Genomic DNA, 21107 nt, shown 5'->3' with positions numbered 1-21107 from the left:
CCTGAGGAGGTAGGATTATAGGCGTGAACTACTGGCAGTTGGCCCAACTGGGCATTTTTTAAAAAGAGAGTGGAAAAGGAGAAGTGTTCTTTGAGGGACTGAGTAGAATTAGGGAAGTGAAATGCCACTAAGGGGAAACTCAGTGTGCCTGCGAGGAGCCAGTTGTGTCAGGGGGACAGAATCCACAGGTTGGGAGTTGCTGGCAGCTTTGTTTTCAGGCTGACTAGGGTTATAGTTGTTTCCTGATGTGAACTGGACCATTAGATATGTTAGCGGTTGTTTAAGAGGCTTTTTCTGTTTATGTGGTACTGAGGAATCAAACCCAGGGCTTCATGCAGGCTAGGCAAGCACTCTACCGCTAAGCCACCTTCCCAGCCCACTTCTTCCATTTTTTCCCTCAAGATTTCCACTTAGAAGTCTAGTCTTGATTGTTTTTCATACTTGAGCCACAGCGCCACGTCTGGCCTTTTCTATATATGTGGTGCTGGGGGAATGGAACCCAGAGCTTCATGTATACGAGGCAAGCACTCTTGCCATTAGGCCACATTCCCAGCCCCTTTTTCATACATTTTAAGCATTGCCAAAGAAATGGAAACATCCTACAATCATCATTGTCATTCTTCTTTGCCCTGGTGCTGGGGATTTGAACCTAGGACCTTGCTCATGCTTGGCAAGCACTCTGCATCATCGGGACCTGGGCCAAAAAAGACATCAGGGTCCCAAGTTTGGGAAAGCGCCCATCCTTGGGCACCGGCGGGAGGCGGGCCGTGCGGGAAAGCATTTCTCAGGGCCCATCCCTGTGTGCAGAACGGGGCAATGGGGGCCTCAGGAGTTCTGAACTCCTAGTCCCTCCTTTACGTGGCTCTGGGATGGATCGTTTTCTCATAGGACTTAAAAAAGACTTAAGGAAAAACTCACCAAGTCCACCCACCCCTCCGCCATCTTTGCGACGCCCCAGCCGCGGGCTTCCGCCGCGCTCAGAAGTTTCGCGCCAAATTACTCCACACACAAAATGGAACCCGGCAAGAGGCGGGGGCGTGACGTCACGCGCGGCGCACCCAATCCTCTTCGAGAATCCACCTAGGAAGGCGGGATTTGCCCGTACCGAGCGGCCCAATCGTTGATCGCGGGGCCTAAGACAACCAATAGGAGCGCGTCTGCCGCGGCGGCGAACGCGACAACTTTTTTTTTTTTTTCCCCGCGAAACTCCTGGAGCGTGGGGTTGCGTGTTTCTGCCGGTGTGCTTGGTGTGGGAAGGCTGAGGTGAAGCCGGTGGGACCGGGAGTGGGGGCGGGCCTCCAGGGAGGTGTGGGGGGGTGGGTGAGCCCGGGGTCCCGGAGTCCCGGCGTCCGCGGGAGGGGGCGCCGCGCGGCCCCCTTCCCCTTCCCCTCCCCCCCCCCCCCCCCACCGCCCGCTCAGCTCCGCTTCCTCTCCAGAAGTCGTCATGTCGGGCTTCGACGATCCTGGCGTCTTCTTCAGCGACAGCTTCGGGGGCGACCCCGGCGCCGACGAGGGGCAGGCCCGCAAGTCGCAGCTGCAGAGGCGCTTCAAGGAGTTCCTGCGGCAGTACCGAGTGGGCACCGACCGCACGGGCTTCACCTTCAAGTACAGGTGGGAGCCTGGGGACCCAACGAGGAAGAGCCCGGGGGAAGCGGGGGGGCATGGCGGAGTGGGGCACGGGACCCCGCCGTGGGGCGATCTCAGGTCATCCTTGCCACTTGCTGAATTGGAGCCACCCGGGCCCCCCCCCCGCCCCGTTCTGCCTTTTTTCCGGGGAGTGGGGTTGGGGGGGGGGCTGAAGTTGAATTCAGAGTCTGGGCGCTGTCGCTTAAGGTTGGCACTCTACCACTTGAGTCACACCCCACTAACTGCTTTTGGGTGGTTAATTGGAGATCAGAGTCTTAAGGACTCTCCTGCCCCGGCTGGCTTCGTGATGGGATCCTGGGATCTCAACCTCTGAAATCGTTAGGTTTCCTGGTGCCCAGCTCCTTCTGTCTTTAGTCATGCTGTCTGACTCCATGCTGTCGGATGGCCTGGGGGTTTATCTTTTGGGTGCTGTGAAGGGGAATTGCATCCCTGTCTTGCACATCCTGACCCTGGGGTTGGCCCAGGGCATCTGTCTGCCTTGCTCAGCCTGCCATATCACTAAATCCTTGTGGTCCGGCCTCCACTCTGGAGACCATAAGATGTGAGGGCATGGTTTGTAGGTCTAGTATTGGGCCCTAGCCTTTTCTAGCTGAATGACTTCTGTGCATCATCAGTCTCTGGGTTTCAGTCTTCATCAGAAAGATGAGTAAAGCCATTTCTATCTCCATTTAATCATGCAGCAACTGGCACTGCCACCTGTGTGCCAAGCATTGAGACAACCTTGTTCTCAAGCTCCTATGTCAGGGGAATGATGGGTAGAGACTGACAATGAATCTTTGTTTCAAGGGAAAATATGGAAGGAGTTAAGCTCCCAGAGAAGTTGGCATTTTGAGTTGTGGAAGACATTCTAAGGGGTCTGGAGTATTCTCTGGCAGCAAGGGGTGTTCAGTGCCAAACTGGGTATTAGGTTGGTTCTTGGATGTTAGGTAGAAGGGAACGAGGGTCTATGATACTGTGACACTGAGGCACTGGCTGTGCATAGGTCATGGTTCCCAAATAGGTTCTTGGGATAGTAGTTCATGGCTAAACATAGTCTCATAGTTGGAGATTGTGCTGTTTTAGTCTCCAAGAGCGAGACAAGGCTCTGAAGCATCCAGCAGCAAAAGACCTGCGTTGTTTGTTGTTGTGTGCACTGCACTGATGTCCTTCAGCCCTGCTGGAAATCCAGGGATTTTCCTTGGAGGTGCTTCTCTTGCCAGTGGAGCCTCAACAGGGCTAGATGGTGGAATGTGTGTGTACCTCAGCCAGCATTGGTTTCCTCCTCTGCATCCTTCCTAGAGATGAACTCAAGCGGCATTACAACCTGGGGGAGTACTGGATCGAGGTGGAGATGGAGGACCTGGCCAGCTTTGATGAGGATCTGGCTGACTTCTTGTACAAGCAGCCAGCCGAGCACCTGCAGCTGGTGAGTGAAATCCATTCACCCTGAAGTTCGCCCCCAGGCGCGGTCCTGTCCTGTGACCAACAGCTTGTGTCCTTGTTCCTCTCCAGCTGGAGGAAGCTGCCAAGGAGGTGGCTGATGAGGTGACCCGCCCCCGACCCGCTGGTGAGGAGGCACTCCAGGACATCCAGGTCATGCTTAAGTCAGATGCCAGCCCGTCGAGCATTCGAAGCCTGAAGGTGAGTCCACTGGGAGGCCAGGGAGAGGGCTTTGGGGACAGGCAGCAGGGGAGTGGGGTTTGGGGAGGTGGGGTGGGAGGCACCAGCTATGTGATCCTGAGCCAAGGCACCTAGCATTCTGAGTCCGTTTCTTTTTTGTAAAACAAACTTACTGGACAGATGTTTACTGAGCTCCTTCTGGATAAAGAGATAAAGGCGAAGTGAAGTACCTGGTCTCCTGGGGGGAGGGGGGGAGACTGGATAACCTGTAAACATCACCCACCATAACTTTAGATGGCTGGACATGCAATAAAAGCAATCAAGGAAGTGATAAAGTATGGGGGCCCCTAGGGAGAAGCTTCTTGGAGGAAATGACTTCTGAAGAGGTAGAGCAGCATGCAAGCAGTGGAAGAGAACATTGTGTGTGTGTGTGTGTGTGTGTGTGTGTTGCACCAAGTGGCTGCTTCCTATCCCATAGTTGGCTACTCAGTATGGTGAGTAAAACAGGCCCTTGTTCTCTTGGGGCGTACAGTGGGAGAAATAGCCAAGGAGTGGTTAGATATGACCAGGTGTATGTGAAGAAAAGAAAATGGGGGTAAGGTGACCATGGCTGAGGGATGTGGAAAGTGACTTGAGAAGGCCTCTGCTCTGAATAATGTGTACCCTGCCAGATGCAGCCAAGGGAAGAGCATTCCATGCTCAGGGAACAGCAGATGCAAAGGCCCTGTGGTGGTGGCCAGTAACCCGGTGTGGCTGGTGCATGCACAGTGTCATGAGGTTGGAGGAAAGAAGGTGGAGAGGCCAGGTGGCCAAGGCCTTTATTGTCACAGAAGTACGGGTTTTGTATGGAACACAAGAAAGTACTGGCAGTGGAGGAACATTCTGATTGTGCTTGCTTGCTTTTTGTCAGACCTGGGGCTTGAACTGAGGGCTTGGGCACTGCCCCTGAGCTATTGATGTGGTACTGAGGAATTGAACCCAGGGCTTCATGCAGGCGAGGCAAGCACTCTACCACTAAGCCACATCCCCAGCCCTGATTATGCTTTCTTACAGCAGTACTAAGAATAGAACCCAAGGCCTTGTAAATACTAGGACAGGGCTCTGCCATTGCAAAATATTCCCAGCTCCTGACTTAACTTACAGAAGAAATCCCTGATTGCTGTGTGGAAGAGAGGTAAACGCGGGGAGAGCAGTGAGGAGAAAGTAAAGTGTGGGCTGCTTTTAGGTCTGTTAAGAGACATGCGACTCAGCGGGGTAGATTCTGCAGTATCAGGGAATATCATCTGTGTCATGCACTACACCCAGGAAGCCATGCTTATGTTTGGTAGACCTCCAGTCTGCTGCCCTGTTGGTGGTGGTCTTGGGAGTGGAAGTAGCAAGCCTTCCAGAAACAAGGCCCTGGGCTCCATATGCAGGCCCTGGAGAGGTGTTTGTTGTTGGCATCATGAGGGCTCTATGAATATGTGGGAGGCAAGTCTCACAAGGCTCTGCCTGACTGGCATGCATGGGGCAGTCATTTCCCTGCAGTGGCTCCTTGTTCTGGAATTGCTGGGAGGCCTCCCAAATGAATTGCTCTCAGCAAGGTGGGCTACCCAGAAGAAACTGCCTGTTAGGGATGGCCTAGGAGGGCTGAGACAAACTTCAGTCTCGTCCTCTTCTGTCATCTTGGAGGACTTGGGCCACACTCATGCGCTAGGACTTGTTCCAGGGACTCTACCCTCAGAGCCTGGACAGGACCCTGGAGCTCTGGCTCCATTTACCGGAGGTGATCTCCCAACTCAGGGCTTCCTAGGGTCTAGCACAGATCTTCCTTGGAGTAGGATGAAAAGATGCCAAAAGAAACTTTTAATTTTGTTGTCATTACTACTGTTTTTTTTTTTTTTTTTTTTTTTTGCTTTTTATTATGATCCATTTGCCTTCAGGTACATTGAATGATTGCTGTTTTCTCATTATTTTGTTAAAGAACTTTAAATTACAGACATGATACTTTGTCACTAGATGCTTTAATATGCAGTTTAGTTTTAAGCAAAATGTTTTTCTTAAAAGAAATTTTGTGTGTGCTCTGTTGGTTGCCAGTACTGGGGCTTGAACTCAGAGCCTGGAAGATGTCTCTGAGCTTTTGTGCTCCAGGCCCACACTTTGCCACTTAAACCACAGCTCTACTTCTGGCTATTCTGCTGGTTGATTGGAGGTAACAACTTCATGGCCTTTTCTTCCAGGGCCACTTTGTACCTCTGTCCTTAGATCTCAGCTTTCTGAGTAGCTAGGACTACAGGTGTGAGCTGCTAGCGCCCGGCTCTGGGTATTATTTAGCTGAACAGAAAGCTGTGGGTCCTTCCCACAGCGCTGCTACCTCCTGCAATGCCGCCAGGTTATTCCCTTGTCTCCTGACTCCTTAACCAACAAGCCTCCCGATGGCTGTGTTACAGTCAGACATGATGTCACACCTGGTGAAGATTCCCGGCATCGTCATCGCAGCCTCTGCCGTCCGCGCGAAGGCCACCCGCATCTCCATCCAGTGCCGCAGTTGCCGCAACACCCTCACCAACATTGCCATGCGCCCTGGCCTGGAGGGCTACGCCCTGCCCAGGAAGTGTAACACGTGAGTCACCTTGGGGAGGTGGCGGGAGTGGAGATCTGGAAGTCTGAGAACAGTGGCAAGGGCTTTCTACAGCTGGTCTGCGGCTGCTCGTTAAGAGGCTCATGCAGAAGGGCTGGCCCTGGGGGCGGGATCTTTCCTCCACCAGGATATTCAGACTGCTGAGTAGATCTGAGTTGGGTAGGAAACGTGGGTCAAAACCTTCTAAAAGCAAACTTGTTTACTAGACCCAGGCCAGCAGCCACAGAGCCAATGGACACAGCCACATTCCATTGTTTAACGTGTTGCCCACTAGTGCAGAGGTGGAGTGTATGGCCTCTTGGCTCACACAACTTACATTATTTTCTGTCTGGCTCTTAAGAGGAAGTATTTGCCAGTCCCCATCTAGAGGACTCCTTCATTCTGGCTGCCTTTATTTACTCGGCCTTTCTGCTGGCTGCTCTTCAGTTTATACCTCATTCCAGCTGTTGTCAGCCTTACTTGAAGCTGCGTAGTATTCCTCACTGTCCCCAGCATTCACCCCTCCCCTGGTGTTCTCCACTGCAGCTAGGTGGCCCCAGCCCTGCACGTTCTGCACTTTCAAACCATGATCCTCAGATCTCACCCTCCTGAAGTGGGTAGGGTTACAGGTGTGGGTCACTAGCACTCAGCTTCACTCATCCTCTTGTATTTGGCAGACAATGCCTGGTCACTGTCATCCACCTTGTTTTATGACATACCATAACATGCCTTGCTTTCTTTCATAACAGACCTAGGCTCCATGAGGTAGTTAATGGCTTACTTGCTTTTCGGTCTTCTGATTAGAACTCAGCTCCGCAGAGTGTGGGCTTTTTGTTTGCTACTGTGTCACCTCACCTAGAGTAACATCTGCAGTGTACTGTTTTTCTCTGGTGGTGTTACATATGTTGCTATTAGAGTTGTTGAATCTTTATTTAACTTATTGTATAGGGTCCATAGAGAACTGGATGCTCAGAATGCTATCTAGAATCTCACTGAAGAAAACCCTGTGAATGGGTTTTATTTAGTAGGGAGTTTGAGGATCTAGCTGCTGTGTGTGCATGCGTGTACATGTGTGTGTGCACATACATGTATACTGGTCCTAGGGCTTCAACTCAGGACCTGGACACTGTTCCTTAGCTTTGTCACTCAAGATTGACACTCTACCACTCAAGCCACAGCTCCTCATTCAACTTGTTGGTGATTACTGGAGATAAGAGTTTTATAGACTTTCCTGCCAGGGCTGGCTTTGAACTGTGATCCTTAGACCTCAGATTCCTGAATGGGATTACAGATGTGAGCCAGTAGAACCCAGCTGCTCTAGTTGCTCTATAACCTGTATGGACACTGAGACTGTACATGATACTTGTCTGCCACCTCCTAACATGCCCGTGGAGAAGCCAGGCCGCTCACGGTTCTCCCAATCTCCAGTGGTGCTCCAGCTTCCAGGGAGCCGGCCTCCTTTCAAGGCCTTTCCCTAGCTTATCCCAGTTGTACTTTAAATTGCTATTGGCCGAATCTTGTTGCTGACTCCATGCATGAGCCCCAGCCTTTAGATGCTCCTGGTAGCTCTGGTGACACCTTACTCCTCTCACAGGGATCAGGCTGGGCTCCCCAAGTGCCCACTGGACCCATACTTTATCATGCCTGACAAGTGCAAGTGTGTGGACTTCCAGACCCTAAAGCTGCAGGAGCTGCCCGATGCGGTGCCCCATGGTGAGATGCCCAGACACTTGCAGCTCTACTGCGACAGGTAAGTGGGAGGGACCGAAAGACCGGAGCATCCTGCTGCATCCTTAACCTGGGTGCTGGGTGTGGGCCATCTGGAGCGTGCTGGGTGGGGAGGAGAGGACGACTCCTCTGGGCCTGGTGCTTCTGACCACTTGCAGGGCACTTCAGTGCTGCCTAGCCTGGAAGATCTCAGATCTCCTGAGCAGCTAGGATTTCAGGCTTTTAAATGACTCTCTAAGTAGAGGAACTGGGTCTTGTTCCTGTGCCTTGCTTGATTCTATAACAGTTTAGACAGGTCACTTTACTTTCTGCTCAGGCTCAGAGAGGTGTGGTGGCTTCTTTGTTGTCACACAGTTGCTCTGTGCCCCACTTGTGCCTTACTGGCTCTAGAGGAGCTTGGAGACTTCCCACTTTCAGTGTCATATTTCCAAGACTAAATGAAAACCCAGAGATTGACTTGGCTGAGCTCAGACAGAACACGGGGGTGTGGTCCTAGCAAGGAGGGTGGGATGGCAGGAGGAAGTTTTCCTTTGAGTTGGCTGTAGGCCTGACAGACTGGGCTGGTTACCAAGCCTCTCCCTCAACCAGCAGATGAGTTAGGACCCCACCATTGTCAATGCATTGCTCCAAACAGCTGAACCATCCAGGCTTGAGGGGGTTGGGAAGAGGAGAGGGTGCTTTGTGCCCTGGAAGAGTGGAGCCAGCCCAGGCTTGGGGGGAATGCTAAGCTGGCAATGAGTCTGTGGGAGTGGGCAGATCAGAGACTCTCTTCCTCAGGATCTCATCCTCTTCTCTTTCCCCTCCTCCCCTCATTAGGTACCTGTGTGACAAGGTTGTTCCTGGGAACAGGGTCACCATCATGGGCATCTACTCCATCAAGAAGTTTGGCCTGAACTCCAATAGGGGTCGTGACAAGGTGGGCGTGGGCATCCGAAGCTCCTACATCCGTGTCCTGGGCATCCAGGTAGACACAGATGGCTCTGGTGAGTTGGCTTGGCCTTGCCAATTGGCAAGGCTTATTCAGCTTCCTTAACAGGCACCTTGTTACCACTGCCTTCCACTTGCTGATTACATCAGTTTTAATTTTGTGCTGCTATTAGGGATTGAACTCAGAGCCTGGCATTCTACTGCTTGAGCCATGGCTCTAGTCCAGCTTTTTGCCGGTTAATTGGTTTGGCTTTGAACCTCTGCTGAATATACCTGGGATTACTGGTATGAGCCACCAGTGCCCAGCTAGAATGCTTTTTTTTTTTTTTTTATACTGAGGGCATTGTCTAAATGTAAGATCAAGGCTGAAGAGTTACTGTAATCCACAGGGAGTGCTGTGAACATCTCAGTCTAGTAGCAGGAGCCAGAGACAAGAAAATATAGGCTACAGGAGCTTAGAGTCGTGGTTGGGGAGAAATGTTGCTATGGGATTCCAGGGAGGGGCTGAGGAAAGAGTGGTCTGGGCCTTGTGTGAAGGCTTACTCCGAGAGGGAGTCTACATTGCCTTCGAAGGATGGAGGTAGGGGGAGAATGGCAGGACCTGAAGATGCTGGTCTGGCCAGGTGCTGAGGGCAGGTAGGGATTTGGAGAATGTGTGAGTAGCTGCGGCCTTGGAAAAGTCCTGAGCTCCCAACTGGCATGGAGACCTCATGCTTATACCCAGGGCAGCAGGGCCCAGTGTGAAGAATATAAGGTGATTCCAGTCTCTGGCTGCTACAACTGACTGATTTCAAAGGGAGGCTTCCCCAGTTCTGCCCGTGGTCTAGTGTATGCAAAAACCACCCGTGTGCCTCCCAGCTTGTTTAGCTAGCCTGATGTGATGTGTCCACTTAGACCTTGAAGAGCTGTGTGCTCACCTCTCACCGTCCCCTCCTCTCTCCCAATTGCTCAGCAACATGCCCTCCCCCCCTCAAATCCTCTGGCTGTTTCTCTCATCTCTCTACCTCATTTGCCGTATTTCCCCCTTTTACTATATCTAGGTTCTAGCTGCTTCTCCACCCCTTCCTCATCTGAACTCATGTCTGCTTGGTTGTAGATCCTATTTCCCTTGACTTCCCCTGTGGTGGTAATGTGACCATAGGTGTAACTCCTTGGTGGAAGTGCCTCTCCCATCTTGACCAAATGGGAGACTTGTGGTCCTCATAGGCCGGCTTGATTTTGCCTTTGATTGTTCAGACCTTCCTCCACTTCACCCTTCACTTACTGGACCTAGAAGAGGCCAGGCTCTCTCGAGATAATGGGAATGTGGGACTGTGCTTTGAGCCTCCTGGCTGGCCTTGCCCAGAAGTGCCTCCCCAAGGGAGCTCCTAAACTGGGGCCAGGCTGGGAAGTGGGCTGGATGCAGATAGTCTCCCCACAATCACTCCAAGTGCCTGCCCTCCCCACTCTAGGCCGCAGCTTTGTGGGGGCAGTGAGCCCGCAGGAGGAGGAGGAATTCCGTCGTCTGGCTTCTCTCCCCAATGTCTATGAGGTCATCTCCAAGAGCATTGCCCCCTCTATCTTTGGGGGCATGGACATGAAGAAGGCCATTGCCTGTCTGCTCTTTGGAGGCTCCCGAAAGAGGTGAGTGGCTGGGGGTGGGGGTTGGAGGAGGGGAATAATGACATGATCCACAGAAAAACAGCTGGCAGGTGAACAGTGTTCTGTTCTCTCCACATTCCGCCGGACCCTCAGCCTGCTGCCTACTCCAGGCTTGCTGACATCTGCTTAGTCACATACCTGTGGCAGAGGTTCCTCTGCCATCTTGGCTCTAGGTAGGCCGTGAAAGAGGACTGGGGTGTGGGCTTTGAGTCCTGGGACCAAAAATTTAATCACTGTTGTTCTTACTGTGTGTTCTCAGATGGGATCCCGACCCTACCTTTCTGAACGCAAAAGTTTTCTGTCTCATGAGTGAAACAGATGGAAAACCTATACATTAAGGCAGTAATCAGAAAAATCGAGAGTTTGAGGCTCACCTGGACTACAGAGCAAGAGCTTATTTATTTAAAAAAAAGGCAACATATATCTTTTTGGAACTCTAAAGATAGCATAGGTACAACAGTAGCAATAATAATACACTTAACTGTAGTCCTAACATTTTTCTAAACCCTTGATGAAGACTCAATCCCAGCCTGAAAATACTGCTTTTGCAGATAAGAAGGGACTTGCTCCTAGGCACGTGGGTGGAGCCAGGAGGCTGCCCTGTGGCACTGTTTGTCTGCTGTGCCCTGCCTACAGATGGCTCTGGTTTTTTTTGGGGGGGGGGGTTGGGGGAGAAGAGTGTTTGCAGATGGCAGCTGTGCCTGAGTGCAGGTCTGAATGCCAGTCCTCACCCTCCCTCGCTGGAAGGCAAGCTCCAACCTCCATTGCTGGGCAGAGCCTACAGGAGTCATAAGATTGGGTGTGAACACGGGATGGGGCCAGAACCCCTGCCTTCCCACTTGCTCTGAGGCTCGTTAGAGATGGGGTGACTGCTGGCCTGCTGTTCGGATGGACCAGCCAGTGTGTAGCCTTCAAGTGGACTCTACTTTGTTCACCCACCCCTCTCCCCAGGCTCCCTGATGGACTCACTCGCCGCGGGGACATCAACTTGCTGATGCTGGGGGACCCTGGGACCGCAAAGTCCCAGCTTTTGAAGTTTGTGGAGAAGTGCTCTCCCATTGGAGTAAGTGCTGGGGACACCCTCCCCCCCCCCTTGCCTCTCATCAGGAAAGAAGACAAAGCCTCTGGGCCCCAGCACATTCATTCATGGGCCGGGCGCACCTGGCACCACCTCCTCGTTCCTCTTGGCTCTGGTCAGGTTCTGTAGTGAGGAGGAACCAGTACGCATGGGGACATGCAAGAGCACTGGTCTCAGTCAGACTCAGTTTGGGTCTCAGCCCAGCCATTGATCGGCCTTGGGTTTGGAGCAGTCACCTGGTGTTCCTGTGCCTCAACTTAGCCATTTGTTGCATGAGTGGTACTCAAAATGATATTAGCTAAAAGTCAATGATTAGACACTATATGTTTGATGGGAATTTACTCATCCAACCTCAGCGCTGTGAGAGATGGGATTACCCCAAGTGCCTAGGGAGACACAGGGCCAGCAGTGCACAGTGTCTTGCCTAAAGTCCTGCGGTTGATGAGCAGGGGTCTCTGATGCATTGATGGGGGTCTGGGAGGGTCAACGGGAAGGGCACCTGACTACTGTGGTTAGTAGGCTACAGCTGTACAGCAGATGGTTTTTGGATAGAGGAGATAGGCCAAGTTGTTCACACTGGCACTGTCATAGAAATACTGTGAGCTGCAAATAGGAGCATGTTATGTCTTCTAGTAGTAGCCCCATGATCAGTGTGTGTCCTCTTGTGTGTGTGTTGGGGGGAAAGGGGGTCTTGGAGTTTGAACTCGGTCTGGGTGCTATCCTGAGCTTGTCTTTTTTGCTTAAGGCTAGTGTTCTACCATTTTAACCATAGCTCCACTCTTGCTTTTTGGTGGTTAATTGGAGATAAATGTCTCATGGGCGGGCTTTCCTTCCTGTACTGGTTTGGAACCTTGATTCTCAGATCTCAGCCTCCTGAGTAGCTAGGATTAGAGGTGTGAGCCACCAGCACCCAGCTTGTCTCTATTTTTGTTGTGACTCCTAGCTAGGATTATGGCCATGAGCCACTGTGCCCAGCTTATGTCTTGCTCTTCTTCATTTTTTTTTTTTCCTGCCGGTCCTGGGGCTTGAACTCAAGGCCTGGGTGCTGTCCCTGAGCCTCTTTGTGCTCAAGGCTAGTACTCTACCATTTGAACCACAGTGCCACTTCTGGCTTTTTCTGAGTGGTTTATTGGAGATAGTCTCATGGGCTGCCTGGGCTGGCTTCAAGCTGGCAACCCTCAGATTTCAGCCTCTTGAGTAGCTAGGATTATAGGCATGAGCCACTGGTGCCCAGCTTGTCCTGTTCTTAAGGGCATTTCAGCTAGGACTATCCACTTTTTGTGCGTTGTAATGGTACTGAGTATTGAACCTGGAGCGTTGCACCTGCTAGGCAAGTGCTTTGCCACTGAGCTACACCCCAGCCTGACTTCCATGTTGTGAGGTCTCAGTGGCCACATATAGAAATCTATGTGGATGACAATGATGTCCTCATCCCACTTTGAGCCAGTTCCAGGTGATCATTCCTTTATGTCTCAGTGCCCACCCACCTCACAAGGCTGTGATGAGGCTCAAGCCATGTTTCCTCTAGGGGACCACATCTAGGGTGACCTTCCCTTCCAGAGCAAAGAGCCCTCAATGGAGTCTTGATTTCTGTTCTGTGCTCTCTCTAGTCAGAAGTGTGATTCGGGGCTTCTGCATTCCTCCTGACTTAATGGAGTCAGCTTCGTCTGGAGCAAGCGTTGGGCACTGATCTTCCCTGTCTCTCGTCTCCCAGGTGTACACATCTGGGAAAGGTAGCAGTGCCGCTGGCCTGACCGCATCGGTGATGAGAGACCCCTCATCCCGGAACTTCTTCATGGAGGGTGGCGCCATGGTCCTGGCTGATGGTGGGGTTGTCTGTATCGACGAGTTTGACAAGGTGAGTGTGAGCCTCACAGTCAGAACCAGGCTGGTGACTGCAGGTGGGGCTGGCAGCCACTACTGCCAACTTGGAAGACTGATGTTCTGGCCTTGGGGTCTGTTGCTCTGTGGTAACTGAGAATTGCTCTGCCTCTCTGAGCCTCAGTTTCTGTATCTGGAGACCGGGAAGAGGAAAGCCATGCATGTGGGTCACTGTGATTACAGGTGACTCTGTCTTTGTACTTGTGAATGGTAGCTGCTGCTTGTTTTTCTGCTGCCACAGCCTCCTGCTTGGAGAATGGGGGGCGGGGGGGCGGCGGCGGTGGGTCTGATGGACCTCTCTGTCCCCTACGCAGATGCGAGAAGATGACCGTGTGGCCATCCACGAAGCCATGGAGCAGCAGACCATCTCTATAGCCAAGGTGAGCGAGCCTTGCTGGGAGCCTGCCCTGCTGCTTTCCAGCATGGCTGACTCCTCCGCACGCTGGCTGCTCTGAGCAGCTTTGCTGAGTTCTGTTTGACTAGGGCTGTGCTGGCAGCAGTAGGCCTGGGAGAAAAGAGAAGGAAAGGGGAGGAAGGGGAAGGAAAGAGTCAGTCAGTGAGTGTCCCAGGGTTCTTGGTCATCTCCCACCCTCTTGTCTCCTCAGGCTGGGATCACCACCACCCTGAACTCACGCTGCTCAGTCTTGGCTGCTGCCAACTCAGTGTTTGGCCGCTGGGATGAGACAAAGGGGGAGGACAACATCGACTTCATGCCCACCATCTTGTCCCGCTTCGACATGATCTTCATTGTCAAGGATGAGCACAATGAGGAGAGGGATGTGGTATGTGTACAGTAGGGCTGGTGACCACAGGGCCTGGCTCCAGAGAGGTTCATCGTCCTGGGGGAAAGGTGAACAGAGCACTTGGCCACTCACATAGCCACCACCTGCAGTGCTGGTGAAGGGCCTTGGAGTCCGATGGCTGGGTCCGTGTTTGCACTGAGGTGCTGGGTATTCTGTGGTTGGCTCTCTCTCTAGGCCTCAGTCCTTTACAAGTCAGAGAACCCCAGTTCTGGTTGGTAAACTTTCCCCCAGGGCTTCACACATGTTAGGCAAGTACCTTTGAACTGATGGTAAAACCCTGGAAGAAAAGAAATGTAATGGCTCAAAGAATCAACAAGTCCAGAGATGTAATGCATATGTCTAGGTTGTTGGCTAGCTCTGTTTTTGCCTTTGGACAGCTCTGTTGCTCCCTTTAGGGGAGGCTTGATCCCTTGGGGGCCACTACTCTTCCTGTGGTAAAGACAAAAGTATGATTTTTGTCTTACCAGTCGATAGCTTTCCTGCTCCTGTGTTAAGTGGAGGCCTCTTCTTAGCCAGTAGTTCTAGTAGAAGCCCTAGCATGAACTGTCATTGGCGAGACTAGACCCACTGTCCCTCTGAAAAGCAGACTTGTGTCCCAAATGGTGGGTGGGGCCAAGCCAGCAGGCAGCATAGGCCTGATATCTGAATAGCCTGTCTGGTTCTGAGTGGGGCTCACTCAGCTCTCTCAGCCCACCCCTCCTCTGCGAGGGGCCTCTAGGCTCAGAAGGACCTGTGGGTTGATCTAATGTCCCTTCTGCCCCCTTAGATGCTGGCTAAACATGTGCTCACTCTGCACGTGAGTGCTCTGACACAGACCCAGACTGTGGAAGGAGAGATTGACCTGGCGAAGCTGAAGAAGTTCATTGCCTACTGCCGAGCGTGAGTACTGACACGAGCCCCGTGGGGGTGAGGTTGCATGGCTTCCCTGAGTGGAAAGAGTGCCCAATTCCCAGGCTTGGACCTTCGTGTGCAGAGTATCCCAGCAGCGCCACTCTGAGGTTTTGGTTCTGTGGCATCTATTCAGATGACACTGACTTTTGGCCTCAGTCTCTCCCATCCTCAGGAGGTGGGTAGGGTTTGATGTGAGGCCCTCTCAAGTTTTGGGATGCAAGCAGGTCATTGTAGATGAAATCTGAATAATGCCCATCTACACCACAGCACGACCTTGGTAAGTTGCTCAAGAGCCTCCGGAGCCTCCATTGCCTAGGTTATGTTTTCTAAGGTATTTTTTTTTCCCTTTTGCTTTGTTGAGGCAAGTGAATTTTGTAGCCAGGACTAGCCTAGAATTTAAGGATCCTCGTGTCTTAGCTTCCTGAATATTAAGTTTATACATATGGATCTCCACCATCTCCACGCCCAACCAAACTCTCCGTTATCTGTTCTTTTTATATTTTTGTGCCAGTTCTGGGCCTTGAACTCAGGGCTACTCTCAAGGCTAGTTTGAACCACAGTGTCACTTCTGGCTTTTTGGCCCTTAACTGGAGATAATAGTCCAAAGGGCTTTCTTGCCATTTGGCTTCAAACTATGACCTGTAAATCTCAGCCTCCTGAGTACCTCGGATTACAGGCATGAGCCACTAGCATTCAGCTCAGTTACCATTTTTTTGTGCCAGTCCTGGAGCTGGAACTCAGGGCCTGGGTTATTGTCCCTGAACTTTTTTTGGAGGAGGTGGGCGGGGGCTGGGAGAGTCGGTTGTGGGGCTTCAACTTGGGGCTTTGGTGCTGTCCTTGAGCTCTTTTGCTCAAGGCTAGCACTCTACCACTTTGAGTCACAGTGCCATTTCCTGTTTTCTGGTGGTTCATTGGAGAAGAGTCTTATGGACTTTCCTGCGTGGGCTGGCTTTGAACCTCTGTTCTCAGATCTCAGCCTCTTGATTAGCTAGGATTACAGGTATGAGCTGCTGGAGTCTGGCTCACATCATTTCTTTTTTCCTTCCAGTCCTGGGCTTCCGGTCCTGGGGCCCATGAACTCATGAACTGTGCCTGAGCTTCTAGGCTCAAGGCTAGTGTTCTGCCACTTGAGCCACAGCTCCACTTCCATTCTTTTGGTGGTTCATTGGAGATAAAGAGTCAGATGCTAGGTGTGGAGGAGCAGAGACTTCCAGGAAGCTTGCCACCTAGTGGCTGCCTGTTGCTCCCTTAGTGATTGATCAAGGGCCGGGTCCACAGTGCGCTTAGTAGGAGGTAGAATTGTCACTGCTGTACCTGTGCCAGGCCTTTTGCTACCTGTTGCTGATCTCTGTGGCATCTGCCCATAGCTAGCCAGTCAACAGGTTTCACCTGAATCCCCCAAATGACTTGCCAGCCCCTGTCAGCAAGCAGCAAGCAGGGATGTGGAGGGAAAGCCAGTGGAGGGCAGGGAGCTGGGTTAGCAACTGAGAAATTTCCTCTTGGTCTCGCACTCATTTTTCCCCACCTGCCCTACCCTGCAGGAGGTGTGGTCCCCGGCTGTCCGCTGAAGCTGCGGAGAAGCTGAAGAACCGCTATGTCATCATGCGGAGTGGAGCCCGCCAGCATGAGCGGGACAGGGATCGCCGCTCCAGCATCCCCATTACTGTGCGGTGAGCAGGAAGTGGGGCCTCGCTTGGCTGGGGTGGGGGGGGGCGCGGGGGAGAGTCCACCCCTAGGAGCACGTGGTGGGGGATGGGACAGCCAGCAGTCTCCACCAAGTCCTTAAGTCCCCTGGGCACACCCTGGTGTCTGGGGGAGGGGTCGTTGGCTGAGGTCCTCTGAGCACCCCGTTTTGCCCACAGGCAGCTGGAGGCCATCGTGCGCATCTCCGAGGCCCTGAGCAAGATGAAGCTGCAGCCCTTTGCCACTGAGGCCGATGTGGAGGAGGCCCTGCGGCTGTTCCAGGTGTCCACCTTAGATGCCGCTTTATCGGGCACCCTTGCAGGTGAGCGGGTGCTGGGCCACAGTCTTGGGGACCATGGGCAGGGCACTGCTTTTCTGTGTGCTAAGCTTTCCTGGTCATCTTCGACAACAGCTCTTTCCTCACCTCTCCCTTAGCCATTTCCCCCCAGAATAGGAGGAATCAGCTTCTTTCCAGACCCTGGAATGCCATCCTCGGAAGCCAGTTTGTTTACAGTAATTGTGGCCTGTCATTGCCGAGGAATAGCAGTCCATCACATCCTATGTGCTGCTGAGCTCAGAACCGTGTCAATGCTTCTCTCGTCTTGACAGCCACTCCCTGGTCATCCTTCCCCATTTACGAGATCACAAGATGGGTGTTCACCGAGCCCTTTTGGTAGCACACAGGGCCCCCAGTCTTAGCAGGAATCCAGGCTCCTGGACCCTGACCCCGAGCTCACGTTGGCTGTTTCTGCTCAGCCTTTCAGCCGACCTGAAGCACTGGTGATTTACTAGACTGTCCTGTGGAAGGTATTTCTTCCTCAGCCAGTGTTTGTTGAGCTTCCCGCTTGCCAGGCACCATCTAGGTGCTAGAGATAAAAGAGCAAATCTGGTCCTCTCTTGCTTGCCAAGGTGAGACAGTGAGGACAGATGTCCAGTCCAAGTGGTAAAAGGGGCAATGGCAGGACCAGGTATGTTGGGGGCGGGGGGAAGGATGCTACTTTGCATTAGGTGGTAAGGTAGATGGCCTCTCGATGGTGAGCTGGGTGAACAAAGGTTGGTGGCTCCCAAAGGGGTGTGCCTGCCCAAGGAGGGTTGTTTTTTTTATGTTTTTTTATTTAAATTTATTTATTAATTAAAATTTTTTTGACAACGTGTTGTGCAAAAAGGGTACAGTTACGTAGTAGGGCAGTGTGTACATTTCTTGTGATATCTTACACCCTGTTTTTCTTTCCCTTCCCTAGGTCAGGTAGACATATATACAGTATACAATGTATTAAGAACATATGCAGTAGCCACGTGGCCACGCCCAAGAAAGTTTGCCTAGGGCTTTAAATGTAATGTCGACATTAGACAATATGTCAACAGTAGTCTTATATGAACGTACATACTTAGCTTTTGAGCTATTGTATTCCACTGAGAGGTCAATTTTTGACTTTTATATGTTGAGTAATTGTTTGGTTTTAGTTACATAATGTTGGGTCGCTGACCCAATCCTGTGGGAAATACCATTTGACAAGCAGTTTTTGGTTTCACAGACCTGGTCTCTACTGTCTCTCCGTCTCCCTTTGTTAACAGTCATATATCAGGGAGATCATGCCCCTTTGTTTTCTGTGTTCTAGGCTTGTCTTGCTCAACATTATTTGTTCAAGTTGTGACCATTTCCCTTCAAATAACAATATTTCACCATTCCTAATCACTCTGTAGTATTCCATTGTGTATAGGTACCATATTTTTTGGATCCATTCATCTGTGGAGGGGCATCTGGGTTGTTTCCATATTTTGGCTATTGTGAATTGTGCAGCGATAAACATGGAAGTGCAAACGTGTTTTTGATATCTTGGGGCCTGCTGTTCCGGATAGATGCCTAGGAGTGGTATGGCTGGGTCATAGGGTAGGTCTATATTGAGCTTTTTGAGAAACCTCCATATGGTTCTCCAAAGTGGTTGTACTAATTTGAACCCCCACCAACAATGGAGAAGGGTTCCTATTTCCCCGCACCCCCTCCAGCATTTGTTGTTGCCTGAGTTCAGAGTATAGGCCATTCTAACTGGAGTGAGGTGGTATCTCAGGGTTGTTTTTATTTGCATTTCCTTTACTACCAGGGATGTTGAACATTTCCTCATATGTTTCTTTGCCATTTTTATCTCTTCTCTTGTGAAGTCTCTCTTTAGCTCCTTTGCCCACTACCTAATTGGTTTATTGGGCTTGGAGGGGCTTAGTTTTTTGAGTTCTCTGTAGATGACAGATATTAGGCCTTTGTTGCTGTGCTGGTAAAGATCCTTTCCCATATGGTTGGCTGTCTTTCTGTTTTGGTGGCTATGTCCTTAGCTGTGCTGAAACTTTTTAATTTGTAGTAGTCCCATTTGTTGAGTCTCTCCCCTATTTGTTGTGCCCCTGGGACTCTATTCAGGAAGTTCCTTCCTGTGCCTATAAGTTCTAGCATCTTTCTTACTCTGCCAAGGAGGGGTTTTGCTGTGTCAGTTACCCAGGAGGCAGCAGGGTTTGGCATCAGGGCAGCTCACCTGTAGTAGAAGTTGGAAATAAGCCTCTACTTCCTGCGGGCTTTCTGGGATACTAGATACCCAGGTGTGGTTCTCAGGATGGATGGCCTGCCTTCCCTCCTGGGTCCTGCCTCACTGTCTGTCTCAGATGGACCTCAGGCTCTTGTCCCAGTCTCTCTAGCAAGGTGGAATCCGTGTGTTAGAGGTTGCGTGACTTTGTGGCTTGTTAGCAGTTATCAACCAAAGGCAATTCATGGTTTTCTGCAGTGCTTTCCAGTGGCTTCTTTGGCCAGAATGAAAGCTAACCTGTCCCTTGGTCCCCAGGGGCTATAAGCCCTGGCCATGTCCCTGCCACCCTAGCCCTGGCTTGAATGTATCAGGTACATTGCTGTTTCTGCCTTTGCTGCGCTCTCTGCCTGGAACATTATTCTCCATGTTGGCCACATGGTGGCTCTTCCTGAGTGAGTTATCCACTGTCCTTGGGCATCGCACGTTCTTCCTACTGTAGCTATCTCCCTGGTCTGGCTCAGGCAAGTTGTCTTGGGTTGGCGGTTTCTGTCTAGCACACGGGGGTCCTCACCGTCTGACTTCTCACAGGAGTGGAGGGCTTCACCAGCCAGGAGGACCAAGAGATGCTGAGTCGCATTGAGAAGCAGCTCAAGCGCCGCTTCGCCATTGGCTCCCAGGTGTCGGAGCACAGCATCATCCAGGACTTCACCAAGCAGGTAGGCCTTCCCCCAGCATGGGATGCAAGTTTCTCTGGACAGGCCGGTTCCACACAACACTAGTCCCCCGCCCTGTAAGCACGTTTGCCTGTCACCTTTAAGATCACAGGGACAGAGAGCCCTACCTCCCCGTAGATCTTCTCACTCGGGCCTTGGGAACATTGATGTAGTGTAGCAGCTACAGGTGAGCAGACCAGCTTAGAGAGGCTGAGGGTGGAGAAAAGAGCGAGTTCCATAATCACAAGCACTGAAATCCCAGCATTTATTTGCTAGTAACTTCAAGCAAGTGACTTAGCCCCTCTGCGTCTGTAAAGTGGGAATGTTCCTAGTGCCAGCCGCATAGAATAGTTGGCTCACTTATGCAGAGACCGTACCTGCTCTGCACACAGTAGGGCGCTCGGGTGTCCTGGTGCCTGGAGGTAGAAGCCTTCCATAGGCTGTAAAGTGCCCTGAGCAGGGGAGCCTGGTGGCAGACACGCTCACAGGCAGCCTGTCTCCCTGCAGAAGTACCCGGAGCACGCCATCTACAAGGTGCTGCAGCTCCTGCTGCGCCGCGGAGAACTCCAGCACCGCATGCAGCGCAAGGTGCTCTACCGCATCAAGTGAGTTCCCGCTCCCTCGGTCAGGAGTCACCGCATCTGCTGCCTCCTTCCTCACCACGCCTCTGCCCTGGAGGCCCGGCCGCCAGGTCCTGCTTTGTCCCTGGATGCTGCCTCTGCTGCGTTTTGAGAACCCGGCTTTGGGCGGAGATTGCTGTGGTGTCATGGGGTGTGATATATTCAGGCACTGGGTGCTCTGCCTTTGGGGTCCTGTCCCCCTGCTTGCCTCGGCAGGGTGCGAGAGGGGCAAGACCAGGCTCTGGAACCCACAGACTGGCTTTTAGGGTGGACCACCACAGAGGTGAGGTTTCTGTGCAAACTGTTTGTCCCATTCTTCAGTTTCTTCATGTTTCAGAGGAGAAATAAAGTTTTATTAGCGTTCCTGCTACTCAGAGCAAGTTCATGCCTCAGTTTCCTGGTTTACACATGGGTGATACTAGCTCCTGTTTGGTGGGATTACACTTGAGAACATGAGCAGTGGTTAGTGGAGTACCCAGGATGGGTCTGGATATTTTAGTATCTGGGGATCTGGGTTCCCACTGGGCCTTCAAGTAGATAAGATAGACTGGGATTCCTGGACCATTCTTCTGTCTACCTTCCCTGCTGTGTGACCTCAGGCAGGGTTAGTGTGCTTCTCTGTGCCTTAGCTCATCACCGAAGCTTATAGCCTCTGAGCCCTGAATAGGAGCATGCCCTAGGGACCACAGATAGTTGGAGAAAAGCAAGCCAGCGCCCCAGTCCTTGTTTTTCCTAATGCCCAGATGCCACTATGAGTTTGTTCTTTTTAAGAAGAATTCACGAAATT

The 21107-nt window shown here is 51.8% G+C and overlaps 1 protein-coding gene across 1 annotated transcript; it reads left to right on the top strand.

Moving 5' to 3' along the window:
* The first annotated feature begins 1126 nt into the window (after positions 1-1126).
* On the top strand, positions 1127-20695 carry Mcm5 (minichromosome maintenance complex component 5). Its single transcript, XM_048356276.1, has 17 exons — positions 1127-1263; positions 1437-1611; positions 2926-3052; positions 3139-3267; positions 5676-5848; positions 7440-7595; positions 8390-8556; positions 9952-10123; positions 11093-11204; positions 12934-13077; positions 13415-13480; positions 13706-13882; positions 14670-14782; positions 16336-16464; positions 16657-16799; positions 19576-19703; positions 20208-20695. The coding sequence occupies exons 2-17, from the start codon at positions 1445-1447 to the stop codon at positions 20307-20309; spliced, it is 2205 nt and encodes a 734-aa protein (XP_048212233.1). The 5' UTR covers positions 1127-1263; positions 1437-1444; the 3' UTR covers positions 20310-20695.
* Positions 20696-21107: the final 412 nt, after the last annotated feature.

The sequence above is a fragment of the Perognathus longimembris genome, chromosome 1, assembly GCF_023159225.1.
Source record: "Perognathus longimembris pacificus isolate PPM17 chromosome 1, ASM2315922v1, whole genome shotgun sequence".
NCBI classification, from domain to species: Eukaryota; Metazoa; Chordata; class Mammalia; order Rodentia; family Heteromyidae; genus Perognathus; species Perognathus longimembris.
Note: the sequence above shows the minus strand (reverse complement) of the source record. Positions and strands in the feature narration are given on the sequence as shown.